Raw genomic sequence first — 24,980 nt, 5'->3', positions numbered from 1 at the left:
TCAGGGATTCACAAACTATGGCATTTTATTTCAGAGGCCTTTGCTTACATTTGTACAATATATTACATAATTCTCCATTCTCTGCAGAACCTAATATATATTTTATAGCTTTTTTCTATAAGCTTTTCCTTCAACGTTTGTCAACAAATTTTTACAGTCCTGTACAATTCTGAATACTTTGAAACCATTTTCAATAAAATCAATAAAGTTAGCCTTAAGCACACACTACGAAGACTGAAAATGCTTTTCTTAGAAAAGTCAAATGTAAAGGATTCTGACACTCTAGCATCTACAAACAAAATGCTTTGAATTCTTACATGTTGTATTGCCAGAAAACAAAGAAAAACATGCCAGCCCCTATTTCCCCAGCCAAAAGAAGTACACAGAACTACAATTAAAACAGTAAAACAATCTGTACAATAAAGTACTGTGTATTAACAGTGCCAGGTATTAAATAGCTTGAATGAACACTTCCGCAATATACAAATGTCTTACAAAGGTATATAATTAACAGGAGAGCGCTTGGGATTCATACAACGTAAAATCAATACGAGTGAAAACAGTTTGAAGTTGGTTTTGGAATTTGTACAAGGCATTTAAAAAATTAAATGTCTACCACTCAGCTAGCTATGTATTTTAAAAACAACTACCCTTTGTGGCAGTGTTCATACCAGCAACCACAAATTATAACCTCACACCTTACTCGGTCTTGAAGTCCTCTCTCCTTGAAGCTCGTAATAAAATAAGCATTACAAATGAAATATTTGTTGCTTTAAGGGAAAAGAAACATTTACAAGAAAACACAAAAATATAACTGTTATAATCCATTATGAATAAATATACACTTTAAACTGGCTAAATACAATATTTATACATTAAGATTTAATACAGTTTGTTAGCCATTTTCTTCCTTTTTCATAATGTATTTTATCAAAATTAAAAAAAAATACTGTTTTATAGAAAAATGGCAAAGTACAGTAGTTTCTTTCCAATTAATGGGTTATTAAAACCCAGAGTAACCTATTTAAGCCTAATTCAAACCTGTAAACATTAGTCAGTTTTGTTTGTCTGTTTTTAAAGGAATCCTCGCATTTGGTTATCAGGACCGATGTCAAACATCCCACTAACTGCAGGTTTTGAATTGAATACATGTGCTTGACGTATACAATTAAAGCCACTATAAGGTGACTTAGCAGTTAAAAAACAATTAGCTTGTACAAATGAAAATAGGTTCAATATTTGTCATAAATAAATGGAAAAATATCAAATGTTCCAGCTTTAACAAAATACCAAGGAATACATGTACAGTAAGCCTTACCACATTTATTTAGATCAACCCAACAACTATATGCTTATTGTACTGTCTCTACAGGCAGTGAACAGCCTCCATTTGCCACAGTGGAAGGCCTTCCAGTCACTGGACTTACAATTCCCAGACAAGTTGGAAACAATTATTGCTTGAGGAAAAGCAGTTTGTTGTACTTTTTCTTCATAAAAGTGCACTTAAGTGCAAAGTTAGCTTGTCAAGAAACAACTTTAAATACAAAATAGTGCTTGTCTGAATTTTGTGCCACTGTGCAGTATAAAAAAAAATTAAAAAAAAGAAAAAAGAAAAGAGTGGCCCTCAGCAGCCATTAAGTGCAAAGTGCTTTGGCAAGTCCTGCTGTCACCTGCACTCAACTGACATTCCATTTTGTGATGAACTTGACATGGATGGTTCTGCTAAGGTTAACATAACTGCAGCTGTAATTGAACTGGAGGAAGGTGATGAGGAGGAAGATGACGTAGTAGCAGCACCTGCATGGGAACAAGAAAACAGGTTTTAGAAGTTCACAAATTAGGCAGTAAAAAGGGTTGATAAATACTGACTCCAATATCTAACGTCTAGTAATTAAAAGAAAAAAAATTCTCCACTCCCCAGCTTTCATGGGAAATACTCTGCAAGACAAGCTATGCTATTTACAAGATAGCATAGCACTGCACCCCTGCAGTCCTGGTTCCCCGATGCCCCACATCAGAAACTCAGCCAGAGGATGTCAAAGTCATTCCTGTCCCACAGGCAGTCATCAGTTCTCTTTCCTGTGGGAATTTACACAGGCAGGGCCTTGTCCCAGCACTAAACCTGCACGTACAGCCTGCTTGGGCAATCAAGAAGCAACTGTTGTGCCCACAAAAATCTTGCTACGTGGCAGAGTACTGCTAAATACGCAGACAAAAATGGGACGTGGAAAAAATGCTTTTAATGCTGTTAGAAGCAGGCACACTAGAACATTCCTTATTGAAGTAAAGAAAGAGAAACAAGATATTTTGTTTATTAATCTTCTTTAACCCCATGATGAATCTCTTATGCTAAGTGGAAATCTTGAACCAGCCACACAAAAAATACTCTAGTAAGCTAGCACTTGTCTTCAACTCGTACTGTAGGTTATTCATTACCTTAGGATGCTTCGTTCACAGCTTAGAGTTTATCATACTTTTGCCCCATGCAAAAAGAAGCTCTACCTAAACAAAATAGATTGCCTGTCTCCCCACCTCCCTTACGGAGGGTTGATTAAGTATCACTGCATGCCTGAACCGTACCTTCCAAAGTTGAAAAAGCATTGTTAAAAAAACAAACACAAATAACCACACAACCAAACCAAACTAAGGGCATGTCTTCCAATAAACTATCCAACTCCTATCAATACCTCAATAACATGATATGTGATTTAGCCCTTTGAAAGAAAAAGGGAGTTCCCACACTTACTTTCTCTCTCCTTTTTCTTTAAGCGCTTTCTTCTCCGATCAATGGAAGCTACCTCAGACTTCAGGGACAGGTAATGTTTCCTGATCTCCTGCAGTTTTTCTTGAAGAATGGTTATGCGCTCGGCACTGGTCAAATTTTCCAAGTCAGCTGCAAGGTAAACAGTCTGTTAATTACTGGACTGCAGCATTTCTAAAAACTTCTCAATTGCAGTGAAGTAGGAAGTACTCAAGGGCTGGAGAAGAAAATGTAGTGAGAATCTCTCAGAAACAGCTAGCATGGGCATGAAGGAACACTGCTGGCAAAAACAATTCAGCACAAGTGACTGCATGATGTGCTGCTCCAGCTCTTTCTACATTATGTAAGAAACGGCAGCCTTCAGGCAGTCTGTGATAGAGCATGGAATAGCAGAGCATAACGTTCTGAGAACTTCGGAAATTTGACATATATTAAGGTCATCTGTGAATACTGAATGAGATATTATGGATAATTCTAAGAAGTAATTTAAATCACTCATGTCACACAGTTTCAATTTGACCTTTTAAAGTTAAAAAAAAAAAAGTAATTCATGAATTTCTACACACATCCATGGTTGGTACTAAGGAGAACAATTTACTGCTGAATAAACAAACTCCTAGATGCTGAGAGAGGGGGCTAAAAACAAGTTTTTGTTTTAAGATAATTATTTTTCAATTGTTTGCTTATTGTTATACTGAGGAAGGGAGCTTAAATCATCTAGCATTTTGTCCATTTTTTCCCTCTCTTCCCACTGTAATACTGCAATAGCACACACAGGCAATGAAGAAGTTGCACTTACAGCAGTGAGATATTAATAAAGCTACTGTGATGTTTTTCAGATAAATGTGTGATCCCTTCAATACTATGCTCACAGCCTGCTCTGTGTCCCCATAGCTGACTGACACAAACGTGCTGAAAGCTCTTACTACTAGAAGTAGTAAACATACTCTGGCTAACTTAAGTAAAACAGAAGAGAAAATAAGTTAGAAATGCCTGAACAATAACTAGAGAATGAGGAGTAAAACACTGAAAGTCCTCTGTGACAGGTAAGCACTGGATAGCAACAGTGGCAAGTCACAAAGGAGCCATTTTTAAAAGAGCATTGGAACAGCAGGAGTGGTAATTTCCTGAATTGCAAAATAAAGCAAATGTTTTAAAACCAGGATTTAATCACAAAGTGGAGCAAAGTAGAGACAGAATCATTTTAAAGAAAAAAAGCAAAAAAACTTATCCAACACAAAAAAATATTCTATATTTCAAGACCACATTAGGTATGTTTTCAAGGAAATGCTTACACATTTGGAAACTCCACTTGTAAACTTTGGGCAAACGATTATTCTGTTCTTTGAGATCAGAATCCTTCTCTCCATTTTTCCCACATTTTCCTGGAGATTGCGTTCTTGAAAGTGATTTGGTTTGGTGAGATTTCATGCCTGTAGAAACCAATTTTGCTGGCTGAGTCTTGGACACACTTTCACCAGCGGATAGTTCTTCACTATCACTGCTGTTGGCTGAAGAAACAAGACAACATATTACAAAATAAAATAGCCTTTCGGACCAAAGCAAAGCTTATCAGAAATCTCTTCTGTGCTGATTTTCATACGAAAGGAGTTTATCTGACTGAAATCTTTTTTACCCTAACATGATACAATTTTCTGGCATAAAAGCTAAGCACACAGACTTTTACATCACTGGTACCTAAAAATAAGATCAGAACATGGGCAAAAAAGTATGAAATATAATTACATCCAGGTCTGTTTCTCTTCTATTACATGAGATCACCACACAACAGATATTGCTATCTTTTTTTCTTCCTGTGGTAACAAAGATCCCCAGGTGTTTAATAGCTTGTAATTCAGAAAGACTAAGAACAGTGAGATTTTACACCTAGTAGGTGTATTAAACATAGATATATTAAAACCTCTAAGGTGTTTAATAGGTCTAGAAATGACACGAGGCATTTAAAAATACTTGAGCATTCAGCAAAAGTAGTTTCTTCATTTTAAACTGTATTAAGAATTCCGTGATATGGGCATTATTTACATACATAATTAATGGGGTTTCTTCTACAGTTGTTTAAAGAAACGATGCACATTTCATTTCACACTAAACTGCTGTACTTACTAGTTTTACTCTTCTTTTTGTTGTTCACAGAAGATGTTTTGTGGCTTCTTTTCTGCTTTTTTGAGGAGCTGCCTCCTCCCTGAGCATCTTTAAGTCTCTTTTGGCCTGCACAGACTACAATTGGAAAAAAATTAAAAATGAAATACTTGAACTTCTGTATATTTTTCTCAAAATCTCAGGAAAACACTTCAGAGCTTAAGCACAGAGTCTTTTAATTTAGTAAATCTTATCTGAATACATTTTTTTGAAAAAAAAAAAATCAGGAACTCCTAGAACTGAAACATGTTGGAAAAAAACTGTTGTACTTGGAAGCTCCGAGAAAAAAATAACATGATTTGTTATCAGTGTTTACATTAATTGAATATATCAAAACCTTAGTTAGCATTTAAAAAACATCAGGCAACAGAAATGAGGGGAAAGAAAGCAAACAAATAGAAAAAAGCAAAGAAAAAAATATCTACTGGTATTTGTAACTACAATGGGAAAAAACAGATTATACATCTATAAATTGGCAAAGTAATACAGGCTTTATTTATGGAGGGCTACAAATATACTTCTTCCAAATTCTCCCCTGAACACTAAATGGCTCTTTTGGAAGAATGCAACAAACCTAGAATCAGCAAAGTGTTTTGAGAAAATTAACTATTTTTATACAACTGAGACATAAAATCTGTGGAGATGAACAAATCACTTCTGTATTCAGGTTTACAGTCAGACACTTTTTCCTTACTATCAGGCAGATTAATGGTTTTTAGAAGTAGCTGTACTTCTCATGGAGCTGTGAAATAACCACTGCATATCACAAAAAAGCTTTTGACTCAGTCTAGCAAATAGTTAAAAAATAGTATATTGATATTACATGTACAAGTATTGACAGTGTTTAAGCCCTGTACTGCAGTGGTCACAAGTTGTGAACTTCAGTCTGCAAAATCATATCTGAAATATTGCTTATCAAGTCAATACTTGTGATCAGCCTAGATTTCGTTTTTCTTGTTACTTGTTTGCTTTGTTATTTTTTGTTGTTTTCTATTAAAGAAGCTTGAAATGGCTGCCTGAGCATGCAATGACAGGCACTATTCTTCTCCTCCATATGCAGATAAAATGTTGATTCTCTGTAAAGGTATTTTTAAATGTACTCAGCTTGCTAGTAAATTTTCCCTATACAAAGTATTAGAGTTAATTCCAGGCTGTTATTGCCACCTCTGGTATAAACTTTCATCTTATATATTTTATTCCTCATTAAAACTACTGCAAATTCTTTCTGAAAGGCCAAGAAGCTTCCTGACAGATTATCTCTTATTCAGCAGGTGATTATGCCATTTCTACAGATTTGAAGTAGAGAGCTGGCTACTGCTTCCTTCCTTCTTCCAGTAGTGTAACCATAACAATGAATATACGTCTACAATGCAAAAAAAAAGAAAAAAGGATATGTTAGGTTGAAGACACCTGTTTCTGCTGTCCTTTACCTTTTTCAGTATGCTCTGGCTCTGGTTGATTACTACTACTGGAGCTGACGCTGGCATCAAAACCTGTTGGAGAAATATTTCCCTCAGACTGGAGGTCTTGCAGCTCTCCTGCTACACTGTCCACTTCTATTGTGCTATCGGTTTCACTTTTAATGCTTCTTATCTCTTCTTGATTTGGTGGCAATGTCTCAGAGACAGCAACACTAGACTGATGTCTACTGTCTGTTACAGTTACAGATGAAGGCGATTCAGGAGTTGTAGGTGGAGTATTTAGCACTGAATTACTGCCACTGCTTGGAAATTCAACTTTCTTTTCACCCATTTCAGCTGTTTTTTCCTCAACAGGTTTAACATCCACACTAGATGGCAAAGGTTTTTCAAGTTCAGAGCTAGGCAAAGAAATGTCTTCTTCTGCAAGAGTCTGAAGCTGCTCCTCTGCTGCAGCATCCTCTGGTGCAGCATGTGGAGGGGAGGCAGCAGCTTCGGTGTCAGAGTCCGAGAACAATTCCTTCAGCGTTTTCTTCGGCCACTGTCCCTGAATACTTGACCAGACATCTTTTCGGTCCTTTGCTCTGGTGTTCTGAAGTCTTTCATCAGAGTTATTTAGAAGTTTTATCCGTTTCTCTGCCACTTCAGAAAATCCTGAGTAGAAAGTACTTGTCCGTAAAGACTTTCTTTTTTCTTCTAATCCATTGTACTTTTTAGTGGGAGTGATCTTCAGCTTAGATTTGTCTTCCTCGTCTTCATCCGAGGAGCTGTTGCTGCTGTTTTCTAAACTAAGGGAATCTTTGTTTTTGGACTTCTCATCCTTTCTGTTAGGTGACACAGTCTTTAAAGATTCCTCTGCAACACAGTACCTTCGTTTACCACGTTTTACTTGTGGTTTTGCTGTTTTATCCCCAACCTCCTTTTTTACATCCTTTTTCTTTTTTGTGGCTTCATCTTCTCCATCAGAGTCAGTATCTTCAGATAACTCTTCCATCTCTTTCCGCAGTCTTTCAGGAGACTTGGATCCCGACTTGGGCACTACTGTATCTGGCAAAGCTTTAGCTTCCTCTGGGAGGGATGAACTGTCCTGTTCTTCTTTTAGACACAACTCATTTTTATCTTGGCTCACAGCTTCATGCTGAGATTCCTCTTTGCCATCAGCATCTATGTTCTGGGCACTTTGGTCATCTTCTTGCTCACTATCATCAGAACTTTCAGAAGCTAGTTAAAAATAAAATGAGAGAGTTGGTCTTGTTCTTGGTTACAAATACTAAAAAAAAATAAAGAAAACTGTATTGATATGATCACATGCTACAGAGATTTCTAGTAGTACGTATTTAAATTGTATTTATAAATTGTACTAAATTATATTATATATCTCCAGGAAACACACTAATAAAAATAACAAAAAAAGATCAGGTCCACCATTTTTTCCTCTCTACCTATTTAGTCTGCTGTGCCCTTCAAAGGAAAGCCAAATAAAGCATTATTAATTCCAGTTTAATGAAAGAGACATGTAAAGTTTTGAGCACACCGTTTTAAAATTGTGGAAAAATACTGTAACACAGCACAGCATTTCATACTTCAAAGAAAAAAGTTGTTTAATCTCACAGCGTGAATCTATGCAGACTGAAAAGCAGAAAGAGTAGCACGTAGTTAAAAAACATTCAGTTGTGTTTTTCTAAGGAAAAGTTGATTACAGAATAATTGTAGCAAAGTCACATTCAACACAACTAATTGCTTTTTGTTTCTATTTTCCTATGTAAACAAAGCTTAAGGTAACTGTTATTCCACCTATAGAAATATGAAACCCAGTAGCCAACATTACCAAATCTGAGTGTTTGAAAGATTATTACGTTCACATAACTTTCACAAGTCCTTAACCAAACTACATAGATCATATACTGTTTCTTTTTTTCTGGAGGCATGCAGGAAACCAACAAGGAAGAGAAGCAACCAGTTATTGCAGTGCTGCTGTAAAGGCATGGGAAGTGGGAAGCAAAGTTAGGAACAGCAGATGTGCTGATACAACACCTAGCTTCATTAATTCAATTTTTCAAGAGAAGAAATATTTATGGAACTTCTAGAACCCAGTGAATCAAAACTTAAAGTTTAGAAATAACACAGGAAGGAAAAATGCTTGGCTGTGTATCAAAGAAAAAGATGCCAAAAGAATGTAGTTCTTAAAACTTTACATACTCTGAGAATCCGCAATACCCATTTTCAGAAAACACGGATACAGATTTTGTTCAAGGCTTATTTCTGAAGATGATGTCACAGTGAAAGAGATGGCCAGACTGAAAAGTGCACAGTTGCATCATTTACTCTACACTGTCATTTACTACACTTAAAATTAACGTTACAGAATTCAAAAAGTTAACATACAGTACCTTGAAGCCCATTAATGATAGAAGTAATTTCTATTGATTTAACAGGAGCTTGTTCGCTATTTTTGGCTTCAGTGCTATCGAGTTTGGACCCAGTCTCTGGTGAAGTGCTGGCATGAAAGGGTGGCTTTGATGAACGTCGTAACTTACAGTTTTTTGGAGAATACTTCTCCTCCTTTTCTTTGTCAATTTTATGCTGCATGAAAGAAAAGATTAAAAACTCTTTATTTCAAGCATATTTCTTAAAATAGAATACAGTCAAGACATGCTTAGAGTTATCTTGAATGTTCAACCTGAAAAGAAAAGCTTCCCTCTGCTTAAAAGATGAGAAATACTTTTCTGCGATGACCCATGCTAAAATAGTTGTACCAAGGACAGGAACAAAGTCAGTGCTACCGCAAATGGGAAAGCAAACACAGCCAGTGTTGCCTTGGCACCACTGGGTGTCAGACCAGCAGGTGTAAGTGCCAAAGGGTGGGGCAGGATTCTGACTGTCACAAGGGGCAGGGATCTCTGGAACAAGACTCAGATACTAAAGGCATCACAACACTGGGGAAAAGGAGGAACGTGCTGACATCTGTGGCAGAAGGAAAAGCTTCCTAGCCTTCCATTGCACAACAAAGAATGCAGCATAACCTAAGCCTAAACATCAGTTTTAGGAGAGTGACTTTTGAAAGAAATACTATGAGGTAAAATTCTAAAAGAAAGTCACATACGTAAGGACTACTCATATGTATGCTCTCCAGTCAGCAGAGGGAGCTCCCAGATTCCAGTCCCAGAGTCACTCCCAAGCACTGATGGATCATCTTTGTTTCTTTAAGAGCATACATAAAATCTCACAAGACATATAGGAAAGAGAAGCTTCCCTCCACACCCTCTAAGTGAAAGAATAAAACTGAGTACAAGTTTTAACTTTTGCTGTCATACATTTGTAGGCCTATCAAAAGAAAGGGGTAGGGGGAAGAGTTTAAGAATACATTAAACCCAAAGGTGGGGAGGAACTAGGGAGAAGGGAGAGAAACTACCTTTATTTTCTTTCGATGCTTAATTTTTGGTACATTTTTATCAGCTGGTCTCACTATCTTGTCTGCCTTTATCCATTCATCATACCTATAAACAAAAAATTGTACACATTTACGTTTTTAAGTAGATCATCACCTCATAAAATAAATTAATGGAGGAAAAGTATTAGCAATATAAAAAAAAGACTAGAATTTAAAGAAAAAAAGTCATTAGTATAAATAAAGAAGTCATTAGTATAGCTTTCAGTATGTAGAGTTTAAGATAAGGGTTGATTCTTAACATGTTTGAGCATATAGGACAAAGTTACCTTACACTGATGAGTAGTTATCAAAACTAACACATCCCAGCCTGCTTGGAACAGGAGGTTCATTTGCACAGTGAAACAAACTACCAGAAAGGTGTTCTACATGAATCCACAGGAGATGTACTTTGTTTATAAGCTGTATCTCCTTAGCTATTAATTCTCACAACTATATAACATGTAAAAAGTTAACAAAAATCTCCTTCTAGCTCTGCTGAGTCACTAGCACTGGGGAATCACTAACTCCTGACTCACCCGCTCTCAATATTAACACTTTTCAACTCATTTTCAGTTCAGGTTTTCCATTCTATCTCAGAATGATACTAGGCAAAAATACATACTAACAGCATGCATTTTTTTGTACAACAATTGATGCTGTTACTGTCTAAAGCCACACATGTTAAATACAAATATCAGACCAAAGAACTACGTTCTGAGCAGGAATATACTTTCCACATAGAACTACACTTCCCATTTTCATTGCATATTTCTGAAAAACTGCAAGAATCAGTGCTATTTTGCATTAAAAAAAATTTTAAAAGCAAGCATCATTTGTTGTCCTACTTTAACTACAAATTCAATAACCATCTGATTAAGAAAGGGGTCAGCTAGAAAATTAGTACGTATTCACTTCTGCCTTTTGTAAAGCCACAAAAATAGAGAGCCCTTTAAGTAAAACGTGATAATGGAGAGAAAGAAACCAACCAAAACCACACCCAAAGAACTAGTACAAAACGGAGCAGAACATAATGCACTCATCACCATGCTGGCTTTCCAGCTGGCCTTATTTGACCACCTGCAGGCCCAATTCAGCTTCTTTACAACTACTGCCAATTATATCTACAATACTGACAAGTTAAAAACGATTACTTTTAAAAATTAAGTGGATATGTTTCCAATTCACTTTCTTATAAGCAAGGGATGTCAAAAACAAATACAACTCATATTTTGCATAATACAGTGAAAAACAAACACTTTAAAACACAATGTAGAAAGCAGAAATTATCTTTCTATAGATTAGCAGTAGTCTCTGACAACTTCCAAAGTATTTATTTTTCTTTTCCACTGAGTGACAACAGAAACACCAGTTCCAAGATTAACAGCAGATCCCACAGCTATAAGATACTGAGATTGCCTATACTGCTGCAGATAGGATACTGCCTGCAGGTGAAACATACGTAGATAGGTTCAGATTTCTCTCCGACACCTAAATAAAACTCTTCAGAGCTAGGCCTCATGAGAGTAAATTCATAACCATAGTGGTTTCAAGTCAGAGGTGTCGTCTCAAATTCTGAAGGTTGATGTGTTACCCTCCTTACTGCAGGACCACCTTTTAGATAAAAGTACATCCTAAAGCACAGAACCTCCCAAGAACCAACTTCAACCAGGTATATAAGAACCAGCAGTTTGTTGCATATGGGGTAAGGACAGGAATGTTCATAGGTAATATATCAGAGTGTGAGCACCCTCACTGGGCTGCAGATGGCTCCCATTTCAAAGCGACTGAGACCTGCAAGATTGACACTGCCCTTCCTGCTGCCGTTGATTTGACTGGAATAAAGTGCACCAAGGAGCTGCTAACTGCGCACTGATACCTGCTTCACCCCCCAGAGCACATCTAGCAAGCTGTGCCTTCTCCCACTCTACAGTCACTTCCTGAAGAGTGAGGCGTCCTCAGATTCTCACTGTATAAATGGATAGGGAAGGGAGGATGCAGCACTCTACTGCATTAGGGGTCTGGGCATCAAATCTGGTGACTGTTATTAAAAGTGGAAAAAAAACATTTAGAGGGACTAAATGTACCATATTATTTTAATGGAAAGCATTGGATGGTAAAAAATAAAAACAAACAAAAAACTATTCCTGTTGGACTGTGAGAAATTTGAAGGCTATTTGAAGTAGCCTTTCCTAAAGTCAAAGATGTGCTTTCATGAAGAAATATTGCTAAGTAGACTGCCAAACGGCCTTTGCAATCCAATAAATATAAGATTTCATTAGGTCTAAATGCATGCAGGAAAACTGCACCAGGATTTGACAAACGCACAGGGAAAGGCAATTATTCTGACAGTGCCCTTTCTGCCTGTTATGTTATCATAATAAAAAAAAAAAACTGTTTTCTTATTGGAAATGCATACTGCAAGTGAATACAACCTTTGACATAGGCAAAGACTGCTCTGCACATGAAGTCAGTCCTGTATTCCCCATTAGGCGCACAGCTGAGAGACATGGGGTGCAATGAAGTGATGGAGTAATTTTCTTATGACTCTGCATTTCCCTATCTGTAGACATCACTGGGTCTTAAAACATTACATACCAGAAGCATTAGTCACAGCTCACCTGAGAGAAGCACAAATTGAAAATCTGTGACAGTCACAGTTCCTCACAAGAACATATCCTGCTTTGCTCCTGACCATAAACGTAATAGCAGCTCCTGCAGGAAACTCCAGCAATACAGAACCCAGCAGCCTGCTCTGAGAAGTCAGATACTCACTTTTCATTCCACTGCAGGGCACAGCCTATGTTCACTGCCCACCTCAGCTCCCAAGAGAAAGCAGCTGGGGTGCATGGGGGAAGAAGGGAAGATGGGTATTTGTTCCTAAACAAGTCTTAGGAAGAGATTTGTTTGAGATCCAAGATGGATGATCTATTAATTAATTTAAGTTTTCATATTAAAAAAGCTGAAATAACTTCTTTGTTATAACAAAATGAAGGCAAAGATGAACAAGTAAAGAGTGAAAATTTCCTGCCTTACTGGTTAAAACAAATGTCTCCCAGAAATTTGGGTTTGAACTGGAAAGAAGAAAGGAAAGAAGAAATGCACAGTTATATAGTGAAAACCTAGCTGGGGCTTTGCATGGAGATATGTACTGTTTCTGTGATAACTACACATATCAATCACAGGCTAAAATAAACAATAACATATACTCAGGAAGACAAGTGATTACAAGGGACTAGTAAACCTTAGAAAATTCACTAAGAAGTATATTGTCTTTATCTGCTTACATGAAGGAATCAAACGTTTTCAGTGGCTGCAATCAAAGAAACAAGGGGATTATTTAGGCTGATATCCTAATATAGGAGTATTAGGTTTTCATTTACTTAGTTTTTAATAATTCTCCTCCATAACACACACTGCTCTAAAGCACTCAAAAATCTGGCAACACGAGTTCCTTTAATTTCAGGGGTTGACTGCTAAGTACAGAACTTGTATATTGTTCAACAAACCAAGATGAAAAGTAACACTTTCAAATATATATTTCTGGAGGAGATTAAAAATAAAAAGTTGAAAATAATAGTCTTAAACCCTTGTAATGTTCAAGAATATCTTGTGATAGTGTGCCATCTAACAGAATTAAAGTTACAGTCTCATTTTGAAAGTGTTATTCATCTGTTTTTCATTACTGGGAACATACTGCAGAGGAAATAGCTTAAACAATAACTTCTGACCTACATCAGCAGCCAAACAACAATGACAGAAGGGAATGGCACCATGGGCTCCAGAGAAGTTCATTTCATATGAAGCATGCATAATCGAGAAAGTAACTGTTCCTGTTAGAAAGCTACAAAATACAGTTTCTCTCACAAGAGCTTTCTGGCTAAAATGTGATAATGTATAGAGCTCTCTAACAGGGTAGAGATGTTTACTGATCCCTTTCATGGCAAGTCAGGCTTCACTGCACACTACTGTTCTGTACCTTCATCAGAAAGGAGCATCACCTGAATTTCACAAGCTAACAGCAAGGTCATTTAGCACAGCTACACGTTCTTGTCCAACTCTATTCCATCTCCATACTTCTAGACACTATACTGGCAAAGTTTTGCAGTTGACACTGCAGGTGACACTGGTTCTAGAGAATTAAACATGATAAATAAGGCCAAATATCAAATCTAGCAAATATCATTCCAAATACACCAAAGCACATGTACACATAATTATTCAGGAAATAAACAGGAAAGTTGACTTTAAGGATAGAAGGCAGACATAATTAAGAATTCCCAGGACTTCAGCATACTCCCTGACCTAATGTTACAGTCCTTGCTCCCCCTTAAGCACAGTAACCAAGGAACACAGCTATAATGAATAAGGAGAAGAGGCAATTGCAACCTACCCTAGTAAAGCAATTATCACATCATATCATACAAGACTTGTCTTTACAATACTAGAACATCAAAGTGTTCAGACGCTGTCTTAAGCTCAGACTTACTGTCAAATGCCGAAAGTTAAATAATTTCACTTTAAATAAATTAGCCATATTTAACAGAGTCCAGACACAGTCCCAAGGAGCTAAATTGCCATCACTGGTATATTTTCAGTGAAAATAATCCTGCCTCCCAGCCCCTTTCAGAGGGCTCTTCTGGAATCCCAAGAAAATAAATGCAAGTCCTGCTGCCAGAAAAAGAAAAAAAAGAAAAAAAAAAAGAAAAAAGACCCTTTTGACCTCTGGAATGAGTATGAACTACTAAAAATGCTTTTCTTATTAGATATACCGTAGTCACAGAAAAAAAAATGCCTCTGATACCAATCTGTGTATTTGTTTAAAATACAGAATTGTAATGTGGAGTTAAAAAAAATAAAATAATGTAATGTAGAGCTTAAAAAAAAAAAAACAAAAAACCAGGACTGTGATTTCTCCTTTAATAACCAGTATGCTGGATTCCCTAAGATGAAGGCTCACTTCTACCTTCTCTTCATTCTTAAAATGGCTTTGCTTAAATGAAACACTGGTGATCCCACATCATAGCATGTATTTAATAATATTTACTCTAAAAGAAAAACAACTTATGTTTACACAAAAATTCCAAAACGGAAGTTTAAAACAAATAAAACCTCAGGATGATAATTCTAAGTGAGGACGGTGCAAATTTCATCAACTTAAATTCTTTCCCTAATGAAGGAACTGCATCACTTAAAACCCTACCCTGAATAGGCTGCATCTCCCTTTATTTGGGCATTTTAAGGCTCAGACTTCATTGCCACAACACTTACAGAAGCTGCCTGAAATCGGTGTACATGAAAGACCATATTCCTGTAGATCAGCACACACGTAGATTAAAATTCTACAAAAGATTGCTATGAAAACTCACAATATTGAGATGTTACTCCTCAGCAGTGGACCTGGAAATCACCAGGCATAGACACAAAGAGGTATATTCAAGGGAGGGAGAGAAAAGTCATCTGCAACCATGACTTGCTAGCAGATATTGCTAGCACCGAATGAATGAGATCTGTCCTGCCCTCTTGGTCAGAGGTAGGATGGTAAAGTCCAGATGACAGTAGGTCATAAGAGCCTCAGACTTTCTGGAAGAGTAGAAGAATAAAAACAACAACAACAAAAGACTATAGCCTCAGGTACTTGTGGGCTGTGATTTTTATTTTATTTCTTTAAAGCTCTGTGAACACAGTAATGAAGTTTTAAAGATAACAGCTGAGGAGAATGAGCAGATACACTGAAACTGAGGAAAAAAGCAGAAGACTGGGTAACTGGCTTAAAAGCCACTAAGAACATTTAGCTTTCTCTGCTGTTGTCAAAGTTTTGTCAAATTTTTAATAGCAGGAAAAAAAAAGTCTTAAATGGAAATAAAAAACATTAATGCTTCAATTTATTTCTATTAGTACTACATTAAAGACACTAAAAAGCATATAATCTGAAATATATTAGGAAAAACATAAGAAGCCAGTGGACTAAGAAGAGTCTGCTTTGTAAGCATGAGGCCACTGGGGACAGGTGGTGAATTGGACCTCAAAGAAATGCAATTATTTGCTGCACACTAATTTGCCATCAAGAATCTTGTACTTCTCTTGCTAAACAGCATACTGCTAACATACTCTCTGCTACTCTGAGAAGAGCGCGTATGTAGACTCAATTATTAAGTGCAATACTCAAATATTGTATGAGAAAAAAATTGGTTTAAGAGATCCAGAAGAGGAATTTATGAAAGAGTGGACTTTCACTTGCTGTATGGGGAGATCTAAAAATGAGATAACAGCGAAGAAAGCCTTCTCTGAGCAAGACATTTTAAGATGATCTTGTAAATAACTAAAGTTCTGCATTTTTATGATGCTAAAAATCTAGTAGTTTCACACAGTACAATGCCCTTCACAGAACACCAAACTGAAAGTTTAGGACTTCAGATCTCTGTATTCATTTAGTTTTTCATAGTACTCAAGTGTATTTTAGTTGTAATTCAAGAAGCATTCACTAACTAAAACTCAAGTTACCTCACGTTCCATCCACAGTAGTGCACCAAGTAAAGGACTTCTCCACCTTCGATGTCAGAATCTTTAATACTAGCTTCATACATTTTTTGATTTTTCCCTCTTCCATACCGCACTTGGACTTTCATGCCTGGTGGATAGCATTCAAACTCTTCTTCCTCAATGTTATTGCTGTCTTCTTCCTCCTCCTCTTCCTCCTCCTCCTCCTCTGCTTCTTCTTCATCTTCATCTTCTTCCTTATTCGTGTCATCTCTTGAAAGGTTTAAAAAATTGTAGAGTTAATATGAGATACTTGATAAGCTTTTCAGTTCCAAACCACATATATTGATAAATATTGTGGATGCATTGGAGACTGGGAAACAGCAGGCTCCAAATATGCGAAACTGCACTACGTGCGATTAATATCAGTAAAATAGGATACAGCAATACACACAAAATCCAGTGATAGTATGGTGCAAAAATGACTTGTCTGTAAGAAAATCTAAAGAAAAAGATGTCATCCATCAAAATCTGTTTGAGCAGAAGTTGTTCAAACTCATCTTTTTTACGATCCTTCATGCAAGTCCCTTTAAGTTTTTTTTTTTTTTAGTCAAACTCATCTTTCTCAATATAAAATTTCCTATTCCATTTTTTAGCCCAGAAGTTTTACAAGCACTTCTAGAAACTTGCTTTCCCGAAAGATCCCTGCTCTTTTATAATCAATTCTCTCTAATATTTGAAAGTGCAACCAAAACCAGATATTAAGAAAAAAAGGGAAAAAACACACTGGGCAAACAAACCCCAAAATGCTACATGAGATTATTTAGCAAATCAAGAAGCCTGCGCTAATTCACGACCTTGTCATTCCTTGCCAATTACATATACAAAAAGTCTTCTAAACGTAAATCAAACTTGCATTCATTTACTGCAGGTGTCCACTGTTTTCAAAAGTAAGCCAATTCTAAACACTTGTTTAGACATTTAGACCAATTTTCAGAAGCACTAAGAACTCAAAAAACGTTCTGGTCCTGTCAGTGGCACGCATGGGCTGCTCAGCAGTTCTGGAAATAATCTCCAACAAGATTAGAGAGGCAAAGTACAAAAGTTAACGGGGAAAGTATCTTCTAATTTTAAATCACTTTACCAATTATTATTATTGGCCTTTACACAATCCCATTCTGTGCAACACAGAACAGATCAGAGCCTCTTACTAAATCTGCAATAACTATAGAACAATGATGATTTAAAACTTGCTGCACGGAACAGATGCATATGGATGTGTTACAAACTGGGTAAGAAGAGGTAGGTGATGCTCCAAGTCTGATTCACACCTACATTTAAGTTAAGCTCACAAATACAGAAGTCTGTAATCGAAATCTTTCTATGATATTTTTAGTAGAAAATGATCAAACTGAGCTTTACCTCTGCAAAAGGATCAAAAAGCATTTTTATTATCCAAATGCTTATTAGAAATGGCAATGTTATTAATTATTACTTCAATAGCTCAAAAGAGAATTCAAAATAAGCTAACCTTAGCTCCAGCATAACCACAATAACATAATGAAATTACTTCAGAAATGAATGTTGCCGTATACACATACGCACATACTGTGAGACAAATGCTAGAATTCCCACTCTGTGTATTAACTACATCAGATAGTAAAAATAAATAAATAAATAAATACATATTGCATTCATGCAGGTTTTATGTTGCATGGTCCAGTTTTGTTCTGCAAAGCCAAAATTTTTAGTTACATACTTTTGGAAGGGTACCTTCCTGTGGAGCTAAAAACTGCAATACAAATGAAAAAGCTTTGAAAGCTCGTTTCATCTCCACTGCACACTATGTGGCAAAATCTACTTCCCAAACAAATCATTACTAAAGCTCCTCAAAGGCTGTAATAAAAATCCTGAACAGAATTCTACAGCAGAAAGCACCAGCCACTAATTTGAATGCTCTTGAATACTACTCTGCTGCATTAAATCAAAGATCCTAGCTAATTTCAGCTTAACATTTATTGGCATTCAAAAGGAAAGAGCCAACACTGCTTCACAAACAAGACAAGTTTGTGATTTTCAACTACTGAAAAGACTTTCCAGAGTTGCAATAAAAATAAGTTTTGCTATACGTTATTGTTATTATTCCTCTTCAAGGACCAGTGGTACAATCCTTGAATGCATGGCTCTAAGTAAGATGCAGGGTTTTCCAGAAACTGGCAATTATGGTACCAGTAGCTCTTTCGGAAGCTGGACAAGCCCGGAGTCTCTCTCACATTAATACTCTGTGACTTCCTTGGAGTCTCAACATAACTTGTTTCTTGTTTGTTTGTTTGTTTTTAAATAAAGACTCATGACAATGCCAGGACTTCTCCGGAAGACATGTGAAACTCTCACTGAGAACTTGATTAATTTTGATGGCATAGTGGATGCGGAGAATAAACTGTACATAGTCGGAGGAAAATGTTGGAAACAAAGGCAAAACAGAAGCAGAGATGGTTGCAATTTTTTTAAAAGACTGTTCTAGTGAGTTGTCTGGTTAGTGATCATAAGCTAGAGATGCTAGGAAGCCAAAACAAAAGCAAAGAATATTCATCCTTTTGGAGCAAAAAAATTTGCGTACTCACAAAGCTCCTGAAAAAATAAAGTACATTCCAATGGTTGCAAGAAGAAAAAATATCCTGTTCTATAAGGCCATAGAAAGCTCAAACCTGGCAGCGCAGATGAAGAAGAAGTTATGACTGCCATGAAGCAGAGTTTTGTAAGAAAACTGTGATTGCAGCCATCCAGCATGCACAGCAATAACCTCATTCGTCCATTTATATTTGTATGATATCCAATTTCTTTTAATGCTCTTTAGGGAAAGGGAAACAAGCCTCTTGACCGCAGACAATAACTAACATAAGTAAATAATAAGAGATACTGAGCAGCATTTGCTACAAAGCTGCAACAATGTGAACGGCCTAAGCAGCAGCTGATGAAGGAAGGCAGCAGCTGATGTGCATGCACACTGTGTAAGAGACACAGGAATATAAGTGTAACTGTGTACCAGAAATCTAAAAAGCACCAGAAAGCTTACTGGGAGGACAAAGCAGCATTTCCATTTACAACTGTGGAACTCACCCTATCTCCTACTGAATGGGAATGTAAACCTTCAGAAGCAGAACTATGAATTGGAATGCAGCAACACTTGTTAGAAACACAGTAAAATCATTCAAGTGTTCAGATCATACAATCACTGCATACCGTTAGATCCCAAAGACAATCTGAAAGAGTTAAAAAGCTAAAAACCAAGTGTTAAAAAAAAAAAAGCACAGGTAGCAGGTACTTCTCACTCAGTATAAATATGTAACACCAACAAACCCATAGCATGGGTAAGTATGACAACAATCACATTAATAGGTGAAACAGCACATGCTATTACACCATAAAAGGAACTGCAGTAACGTGCAAACTTATTTCATTTCTCCCCTCTCCTTGTCTCTGGCACAAACCACAGCATCCTCCCAAAGCTCAGGTGAAACCACAAGGCAAGCTGACAGCCAGTACATCAGCCGTGCCTCCCAGGATCCCTGTCGTGCAGCAACCCCAGCCCTGTGCCAACACACTTTCCTCTGACACCATGCTGGGGCACACGGCAGGTGAGACGGTAAATGCAATATTTTTCAGGGTTATTCTAAAACTTGAGGAAGCAAGATTATTTCAATTATCGGTTCAATTAAGTCATTACAGTTAATTGAATCACTAGCAGAAATAAACTTCAGCAAAATTGACACTTTAAATTCAGCAATTAGCTTCTATTTTTGTTCCCTCCCCCTCCACATTTTTCTTATTCTAGAGTATTAACCTCTGCTTCACCATAGTACGGAGCTGAAAAACATCAGGTCTCCTCCTTCCTTTGACTTTTCAACTACAGCTGCATTAAAAAGCCCTGAAGTTTCCAGGCAGAAAAGCCATTAAGACCTGTATCTATACCATAACACTAGAATCTTCTGTTTAATTAGTAATATCAATAAAAGTAAAAAAAAATCCACCAATATTCTTCTTCGCTGTGAAGTTATAAAGATAACCTAAAATAAAGTTCTAAAGTCCAAAGGCTTCTGTCTATATCCAAAGAAAATCTGAACAAACACAGGGTTGTGGGCCCATCGCTCTGAGAGAGGGGAGAAGTACAACCTTGATCTGAGTCACATCAGAGGGAAGAGGTCAGCATGCTTCAGTCATACAAGCACGAAAGTTATCTTCTTCTACTGCCATGGAGAAGACAAATGAAAGAACCTCAAGTTATTGCTTCTACTCATTCAGCCAAGTTTTTAAGGAACTTTGAGTCACTGAAGGGGTAATGAATGGCCCAGAAGCCTGGCTGAGGAATGCAGCACTTTTCATTTTTATGGTGTGGGTTCCCCCACAGCATGAGAACACCTCCTGTTTGGTGAATGGTTAAGGGCTCCACCCAAGCACATTTGTCTCAGTGACAGACACCATGGTTAATAACTTCCACAGTGACCATAAGCTAGGCGTGATGACGGAACTACTTTTTCCAAATCAGAGAAGTCTCCCTCCAGTTTAAGATGAGGCATGCTTCAGAGCAGTGCATTTACACTGCCACTATCCGCATTGTTATTGTGCCATTAGTAGTTTATTGCAGTATGAAAAGCAGATGATACACAGATGTGTGCATCACTGCATACTCTACATTAAGAAGAAAACAATCAGACATTGTTTCTCAAAACATGACTATAGAAAAACTTCATTCTTACTATAACTGGCAGCTGGAATACACAAATATAACATGCATTGCAGTAACAGCATAGAAATACGTTCCTATAAATGAAACTATCTAAATACACTGCTTTTTTTGCATACACATCAACAGTCTAAGATCCAGAACAGATGTTCACACCAACTGTGCAATGAACAAGATGGATTTCTCTGCCTTCTGCCAAGCTAAATAAGCAATTCCATACAAACCTAAATCAGATCAGAGAAAGCTATCTCAATATATACCTCTCAACATCAATCTAGAAGCTAAGGTACGCCTCCCGTAGCAAACCTCTTCTCCAAAACATTCTAACCTCCCTGCTATCATTTTAGATTCACCACAACACAGCTTTGACGCATCACTAGAGCAGGTGAGGAGAGTGCACTGCTTCTAACAACTTGTTACCTGCAGGAGGTTAAATTGAGCATCTGACTATTATATAATCTTGTTGTAAATCATTTTCAGAAAATCCCTATCGAGTTTCCAGAAAAATTCTCTCTTGTACAAATAGAAGCCGTGACAAGCATAGCATGCAGACACCCTACCTGTACCCTACCAGAGTGGTAAACAACAGAAAAACCCTTAACATGAACCAATGCCATCTAAACTTAGCTCTCCACTTCAGCTTTCATTATTTCTATTATTCCTCACGCCTCCACTGTTTACAGGGAAGAAAATACTATTATAATGTTTTTTTATGCTGTATAACGTATCACTGATTAAGACTTCTTTGCATGTATGTGAATGGTTTGACTCAGTTATATATTGAGTCAAAGAGACTTCTGATTTTATCCCCTTGATATTGTCCCAGCGGGATGGTCCCAATTCACAGGAAACTGTATAGACAAGACCTGAGCATGGCAAAAAGACATCCAGAAGCGTGTAGGTTTTTAAATCATATTTTACAACAAGTGTTCATGCATTCCTTGGATTAATCCAAAAAGCAAACAGTTTAAGAAAAAAAAAATCTAGGAAGTTTCCTAACTTCCTTGACTGAGAACTGTTCACGAATACTGGAAGTGACAGCACAGTGTTAAGGACAGAACTAAAGACCCTGAGCTGGCAGGCTCCCCTGGAGGTTGAGTTAAGGCAGCACTCTGGCTAAGAGGAAGAAAACACCAGAACAAAGCTTCTTACAATCTTGCAGTACTGTAACTGAGATCACTTGCAAGAAACTTGCTTTGTCATCTTAAAAATCAAAACACTACCAACATACAAGTCCAATGTAACTTCTGTTTTAAACAGTAATTGCCTTCCTGATTCTGAGCACTTAATCTTTCAGTTCAGTATAACAGTCTTATTAGCAGCCCATCTGCCTCAGATGCTTTAATCATTAAAAAAAAAAAAAAAAAAAACTTGGTGTTAATCACCTGGAATAAAAAGTTCCTTGCTAATATTTGGTAATTAGCAATTAACCTGCCCTTCAGTGCATAAACTGCATCATTAAATTTTCGAACTCTCTTACTCTTGATTTCATTAGCGTATAATTTTTTTTTTTTAAATAAACTTCACTAGGCTTCTAGCCTCAGCCTCTTCAGAGCACGTTCACTTTACACTGTCTAGAAGGCTCTCGTGGTGCAGCAAAGCAATTCAGTTTTAAATTTGTTGGCTTTGACTCAAGTCTTTGGGTTAGTTACAACAGATTGTTGTTAGCAGCCATGAAGAAAAATTGCACCAAGTATACAGCAAGCTATATCCAAAGACCATTACTTCAGAAACAAATTTACCAGGAACTTACAAAGGAAGATCTTAAGCTTTCTTACTTATTGACTAAAAAAGAACGTACATCAGGGAAAAAGACAAGTTTTACAAAGCTATTTTGGTAAAGATCCCTCTGGAACAGACCCATGAGAAGTAACACATTACAAAAAGTAGCAATACATCTCCTAAAGCCATCCAAAAGCAGCTGACCATGAAGGCAGCCTTCTCGTATTATTTAAAGACTAAACTGCAGACAACAGGATGTAGCACATGCATCCTCCCCAGGCCATGCCAAAACAAGGAAAGCATACACAGGAACATACAGAACAAGAGGCAAGCTGCCTCTTGCACCGTTCTCAGTGCACAGATATTTTGGTAACTATGATACAGACACTCAGGGAAGAGAAAGAGAACAACATTCGGGCTTTCTTCCTATTCATCGTATTGTTGAATTCTGTGCAGAAAAGTCCAATGGGGTAACATGGGAGCAATTGCTACCTAAAGGGGTTGAGATGCATGGCTTTGCAGAAACAAAGCCTCTGGAAATAAAAAACACCTCTGGTTTCCAGTAGTACATCCCAAGATCACAAAGATGCAAATTTCCTCCCGTCCATCCAACACATTCTGCATGCAAGCCTGAAGTTTTCCTGTCTTCTTGCATCTCTATGAAAAGATGCTACATGAAGATGTATCTACAGGGTATAATTCCTAGAGGTATAAGTTCAAAGAGCAGCTCTATGAATTTGCCTCATGCAATATTAGATTCCATTTGACTGGCTATTTGGTTAGCACTGTGGAAGATAGATAGTCAATATTTTAAAACTTAATTTTAGGAGTACACTGAGAAAAAAAAAAAATCAGTCTGCAGCGGTATTCTGTGATTAACTTTCGATCTATAAAGGTGCATTTTACAGTTTGTACGTTAGCTTTTTTTTCATTTGTATGTTAGTTTAACACAGAACTCAATCCACAACATTTTTCCCTTCCAATAAGGAGAAGGGCTCACAGAAACCTTATGGCGTTTATAACACAAATGTATATCATAATCATTTTTTCAAGTATTTAGGATGTCAGCATCTTCTAAATTCTTTACAGCTTAGAAGTACAAAATCTTATCAATCTCTAGAAAAATAGCAAAACAAATTAAGCTAACAGCACTGCTACAGTACTTAATGCTGCTTATCAATGCTGAGACTACAAGCTGCTACAGACCTTTCATTTAAATAAGTTTATGTTATTCCAGGAAAATACGCTCCTGGAAATGATGATACCATCACCTCTATCTATTTTTAGAGTTATGTTTTCTATTCCAAGCAAAATACAAAAATACAAAAAATAATGAATTGCTACAGAAAATGCTACTCTTTACTGGATAAGTACAGAGAAGCAGAGAAACGCCTAACCATCAGATGAATTGGGGAAAATTAAGGGAAAACATCTTTTTGGTTTTTTGAAGGAAAAGCTAAGAGAACATCATGTTTTTATTGTTATAAATAACCCAAACATGAATCAGAAATAATAATAAAAAGAACTACTAAGCAGACCAAATGCAGCGTACAGCTCTACTTTCTTTCTACAGCAGCATGATAAGTTTTAAACCACTTTTATTTCCAAATATAAGCAAGTGCTAAATACCACCACAATAACACACAGAGTACTTAGGGATCTTTTTAAATACTGCTTTTCTTTCAGCAGTGCAAAGATTTTCTTACATTCAGTTAAATATTTTGAAAGTATCATAAAATTAGTCTTTAATATTTTTGAAAATTCAGAAAACCTGCTACAGAACCATTTTTCTGGTTGCTCTTATAAAACAAAATGTAAAATTCCAGCAACCAGTCTTTTAAAATGATTGTCACCTAGGACACAAATGAAGTCACATACACAGGGAGAAGGCTCTTCTGCTGTGTTCAGGTAAATTTGACTTTTCTTGTTATTCTGGATTTCTGAGTTACACAAGTTCTCAGTGGAATTTCCTTGAGAATAGGTGAGATGACATTTTACAGGGGGATTCTTTCAGAAATCAAAACGCTTAAAAGAAAACTAAAAAACTTTTTCGAATGAACTTGGAAATCAACACACTGAGCTATAACATTCTGTTAAAACTTTTAATGGGACAGAATAAGCAATAACAGTTGTTGATATTAAGATGGAAGAGAGTTTATCTGCTAAATATAGCAAAGGAAGAGTGGAATGAACAAGGAAATGAGTGGTCAGGCAACAGCTGCTATTAACTACATAAAAAAAACTCTGAGATTCAAACTGCTTAGAAAG

General features: G+C 36.8%; 1 protein-coding gene across 5 annotated transcripts in view; it reads right to left on the bottom strand.

Moving 5' to 3' along the window:
- ARID4B (AT-rich interaction domain 4B) overlaps positions 1 to 24,980 on the bottom strand; it is an 84,024-nt gene continuing 59,044 nt past the window's right edge. For 4 of the 5 annotated variants that reach the window (XM_031592000.2, XM_031592012.2, XM_031592005.2 and 1 more), the window contains exons 17-24: positions 16,271 to 16,519; positions 9,752 to 9,836; positions 8,730 to 8,922; positions 6,352 to 7,560; positions 4,886 to 4,999; positions 4,057 to 4,272; positions 2,747 to 2,893; positions 1 to 1,797 (exon numbers count right to left, since the gene is read on the bottom strand). In XM_031592000.2, coding sequence (XP_031447860.2) covers positions 1,667 to 1,797; positions 2,747 to 2,893; positions 4,057 to 4,272; positions 4,886 to 4,999; positions 6,352 to 7,560; positions 8,730 to 8,922; positions 9,752 to 9,836; positions 16,271 to 16,519 — 2,344 coding nt within the window. In that variant the 3' untranslated portion in view covers positions 1 to 1,666. The remainder of the gene's footprint in view (positions 1,798 to 2,746; positions 2,894 to 4,056; positions 4,273 to 4,885; positions 5,000 to 6,351; positions 7,561 to 8,729; positions 8,923 to 9,751; positions 9,837 to 16,270; positions 16,520 to 24,980) is intronic. The other variant, XM_031592023.2, reaches the window with a different exon arrangement.

The sequence above is a fragment of the Phasianus colchicus genome, chromosome 2 (genome assembly GCF_987193195.1).
Source record: "Phasianus colchicus chromosome 2, bPhaCol1.hap1.1, whole genome shotgun sequence".
NCBI classification, from domain to species: domain Eukaryota; kingdom Metazoa; phylum Chordata; class Aves; order Galliformes; family Phasianidae; genus Phasianus; species Phasianus colchicus.
This window is presented reverse-complemented; position numbering and strand designations above follow the sequence as displayed.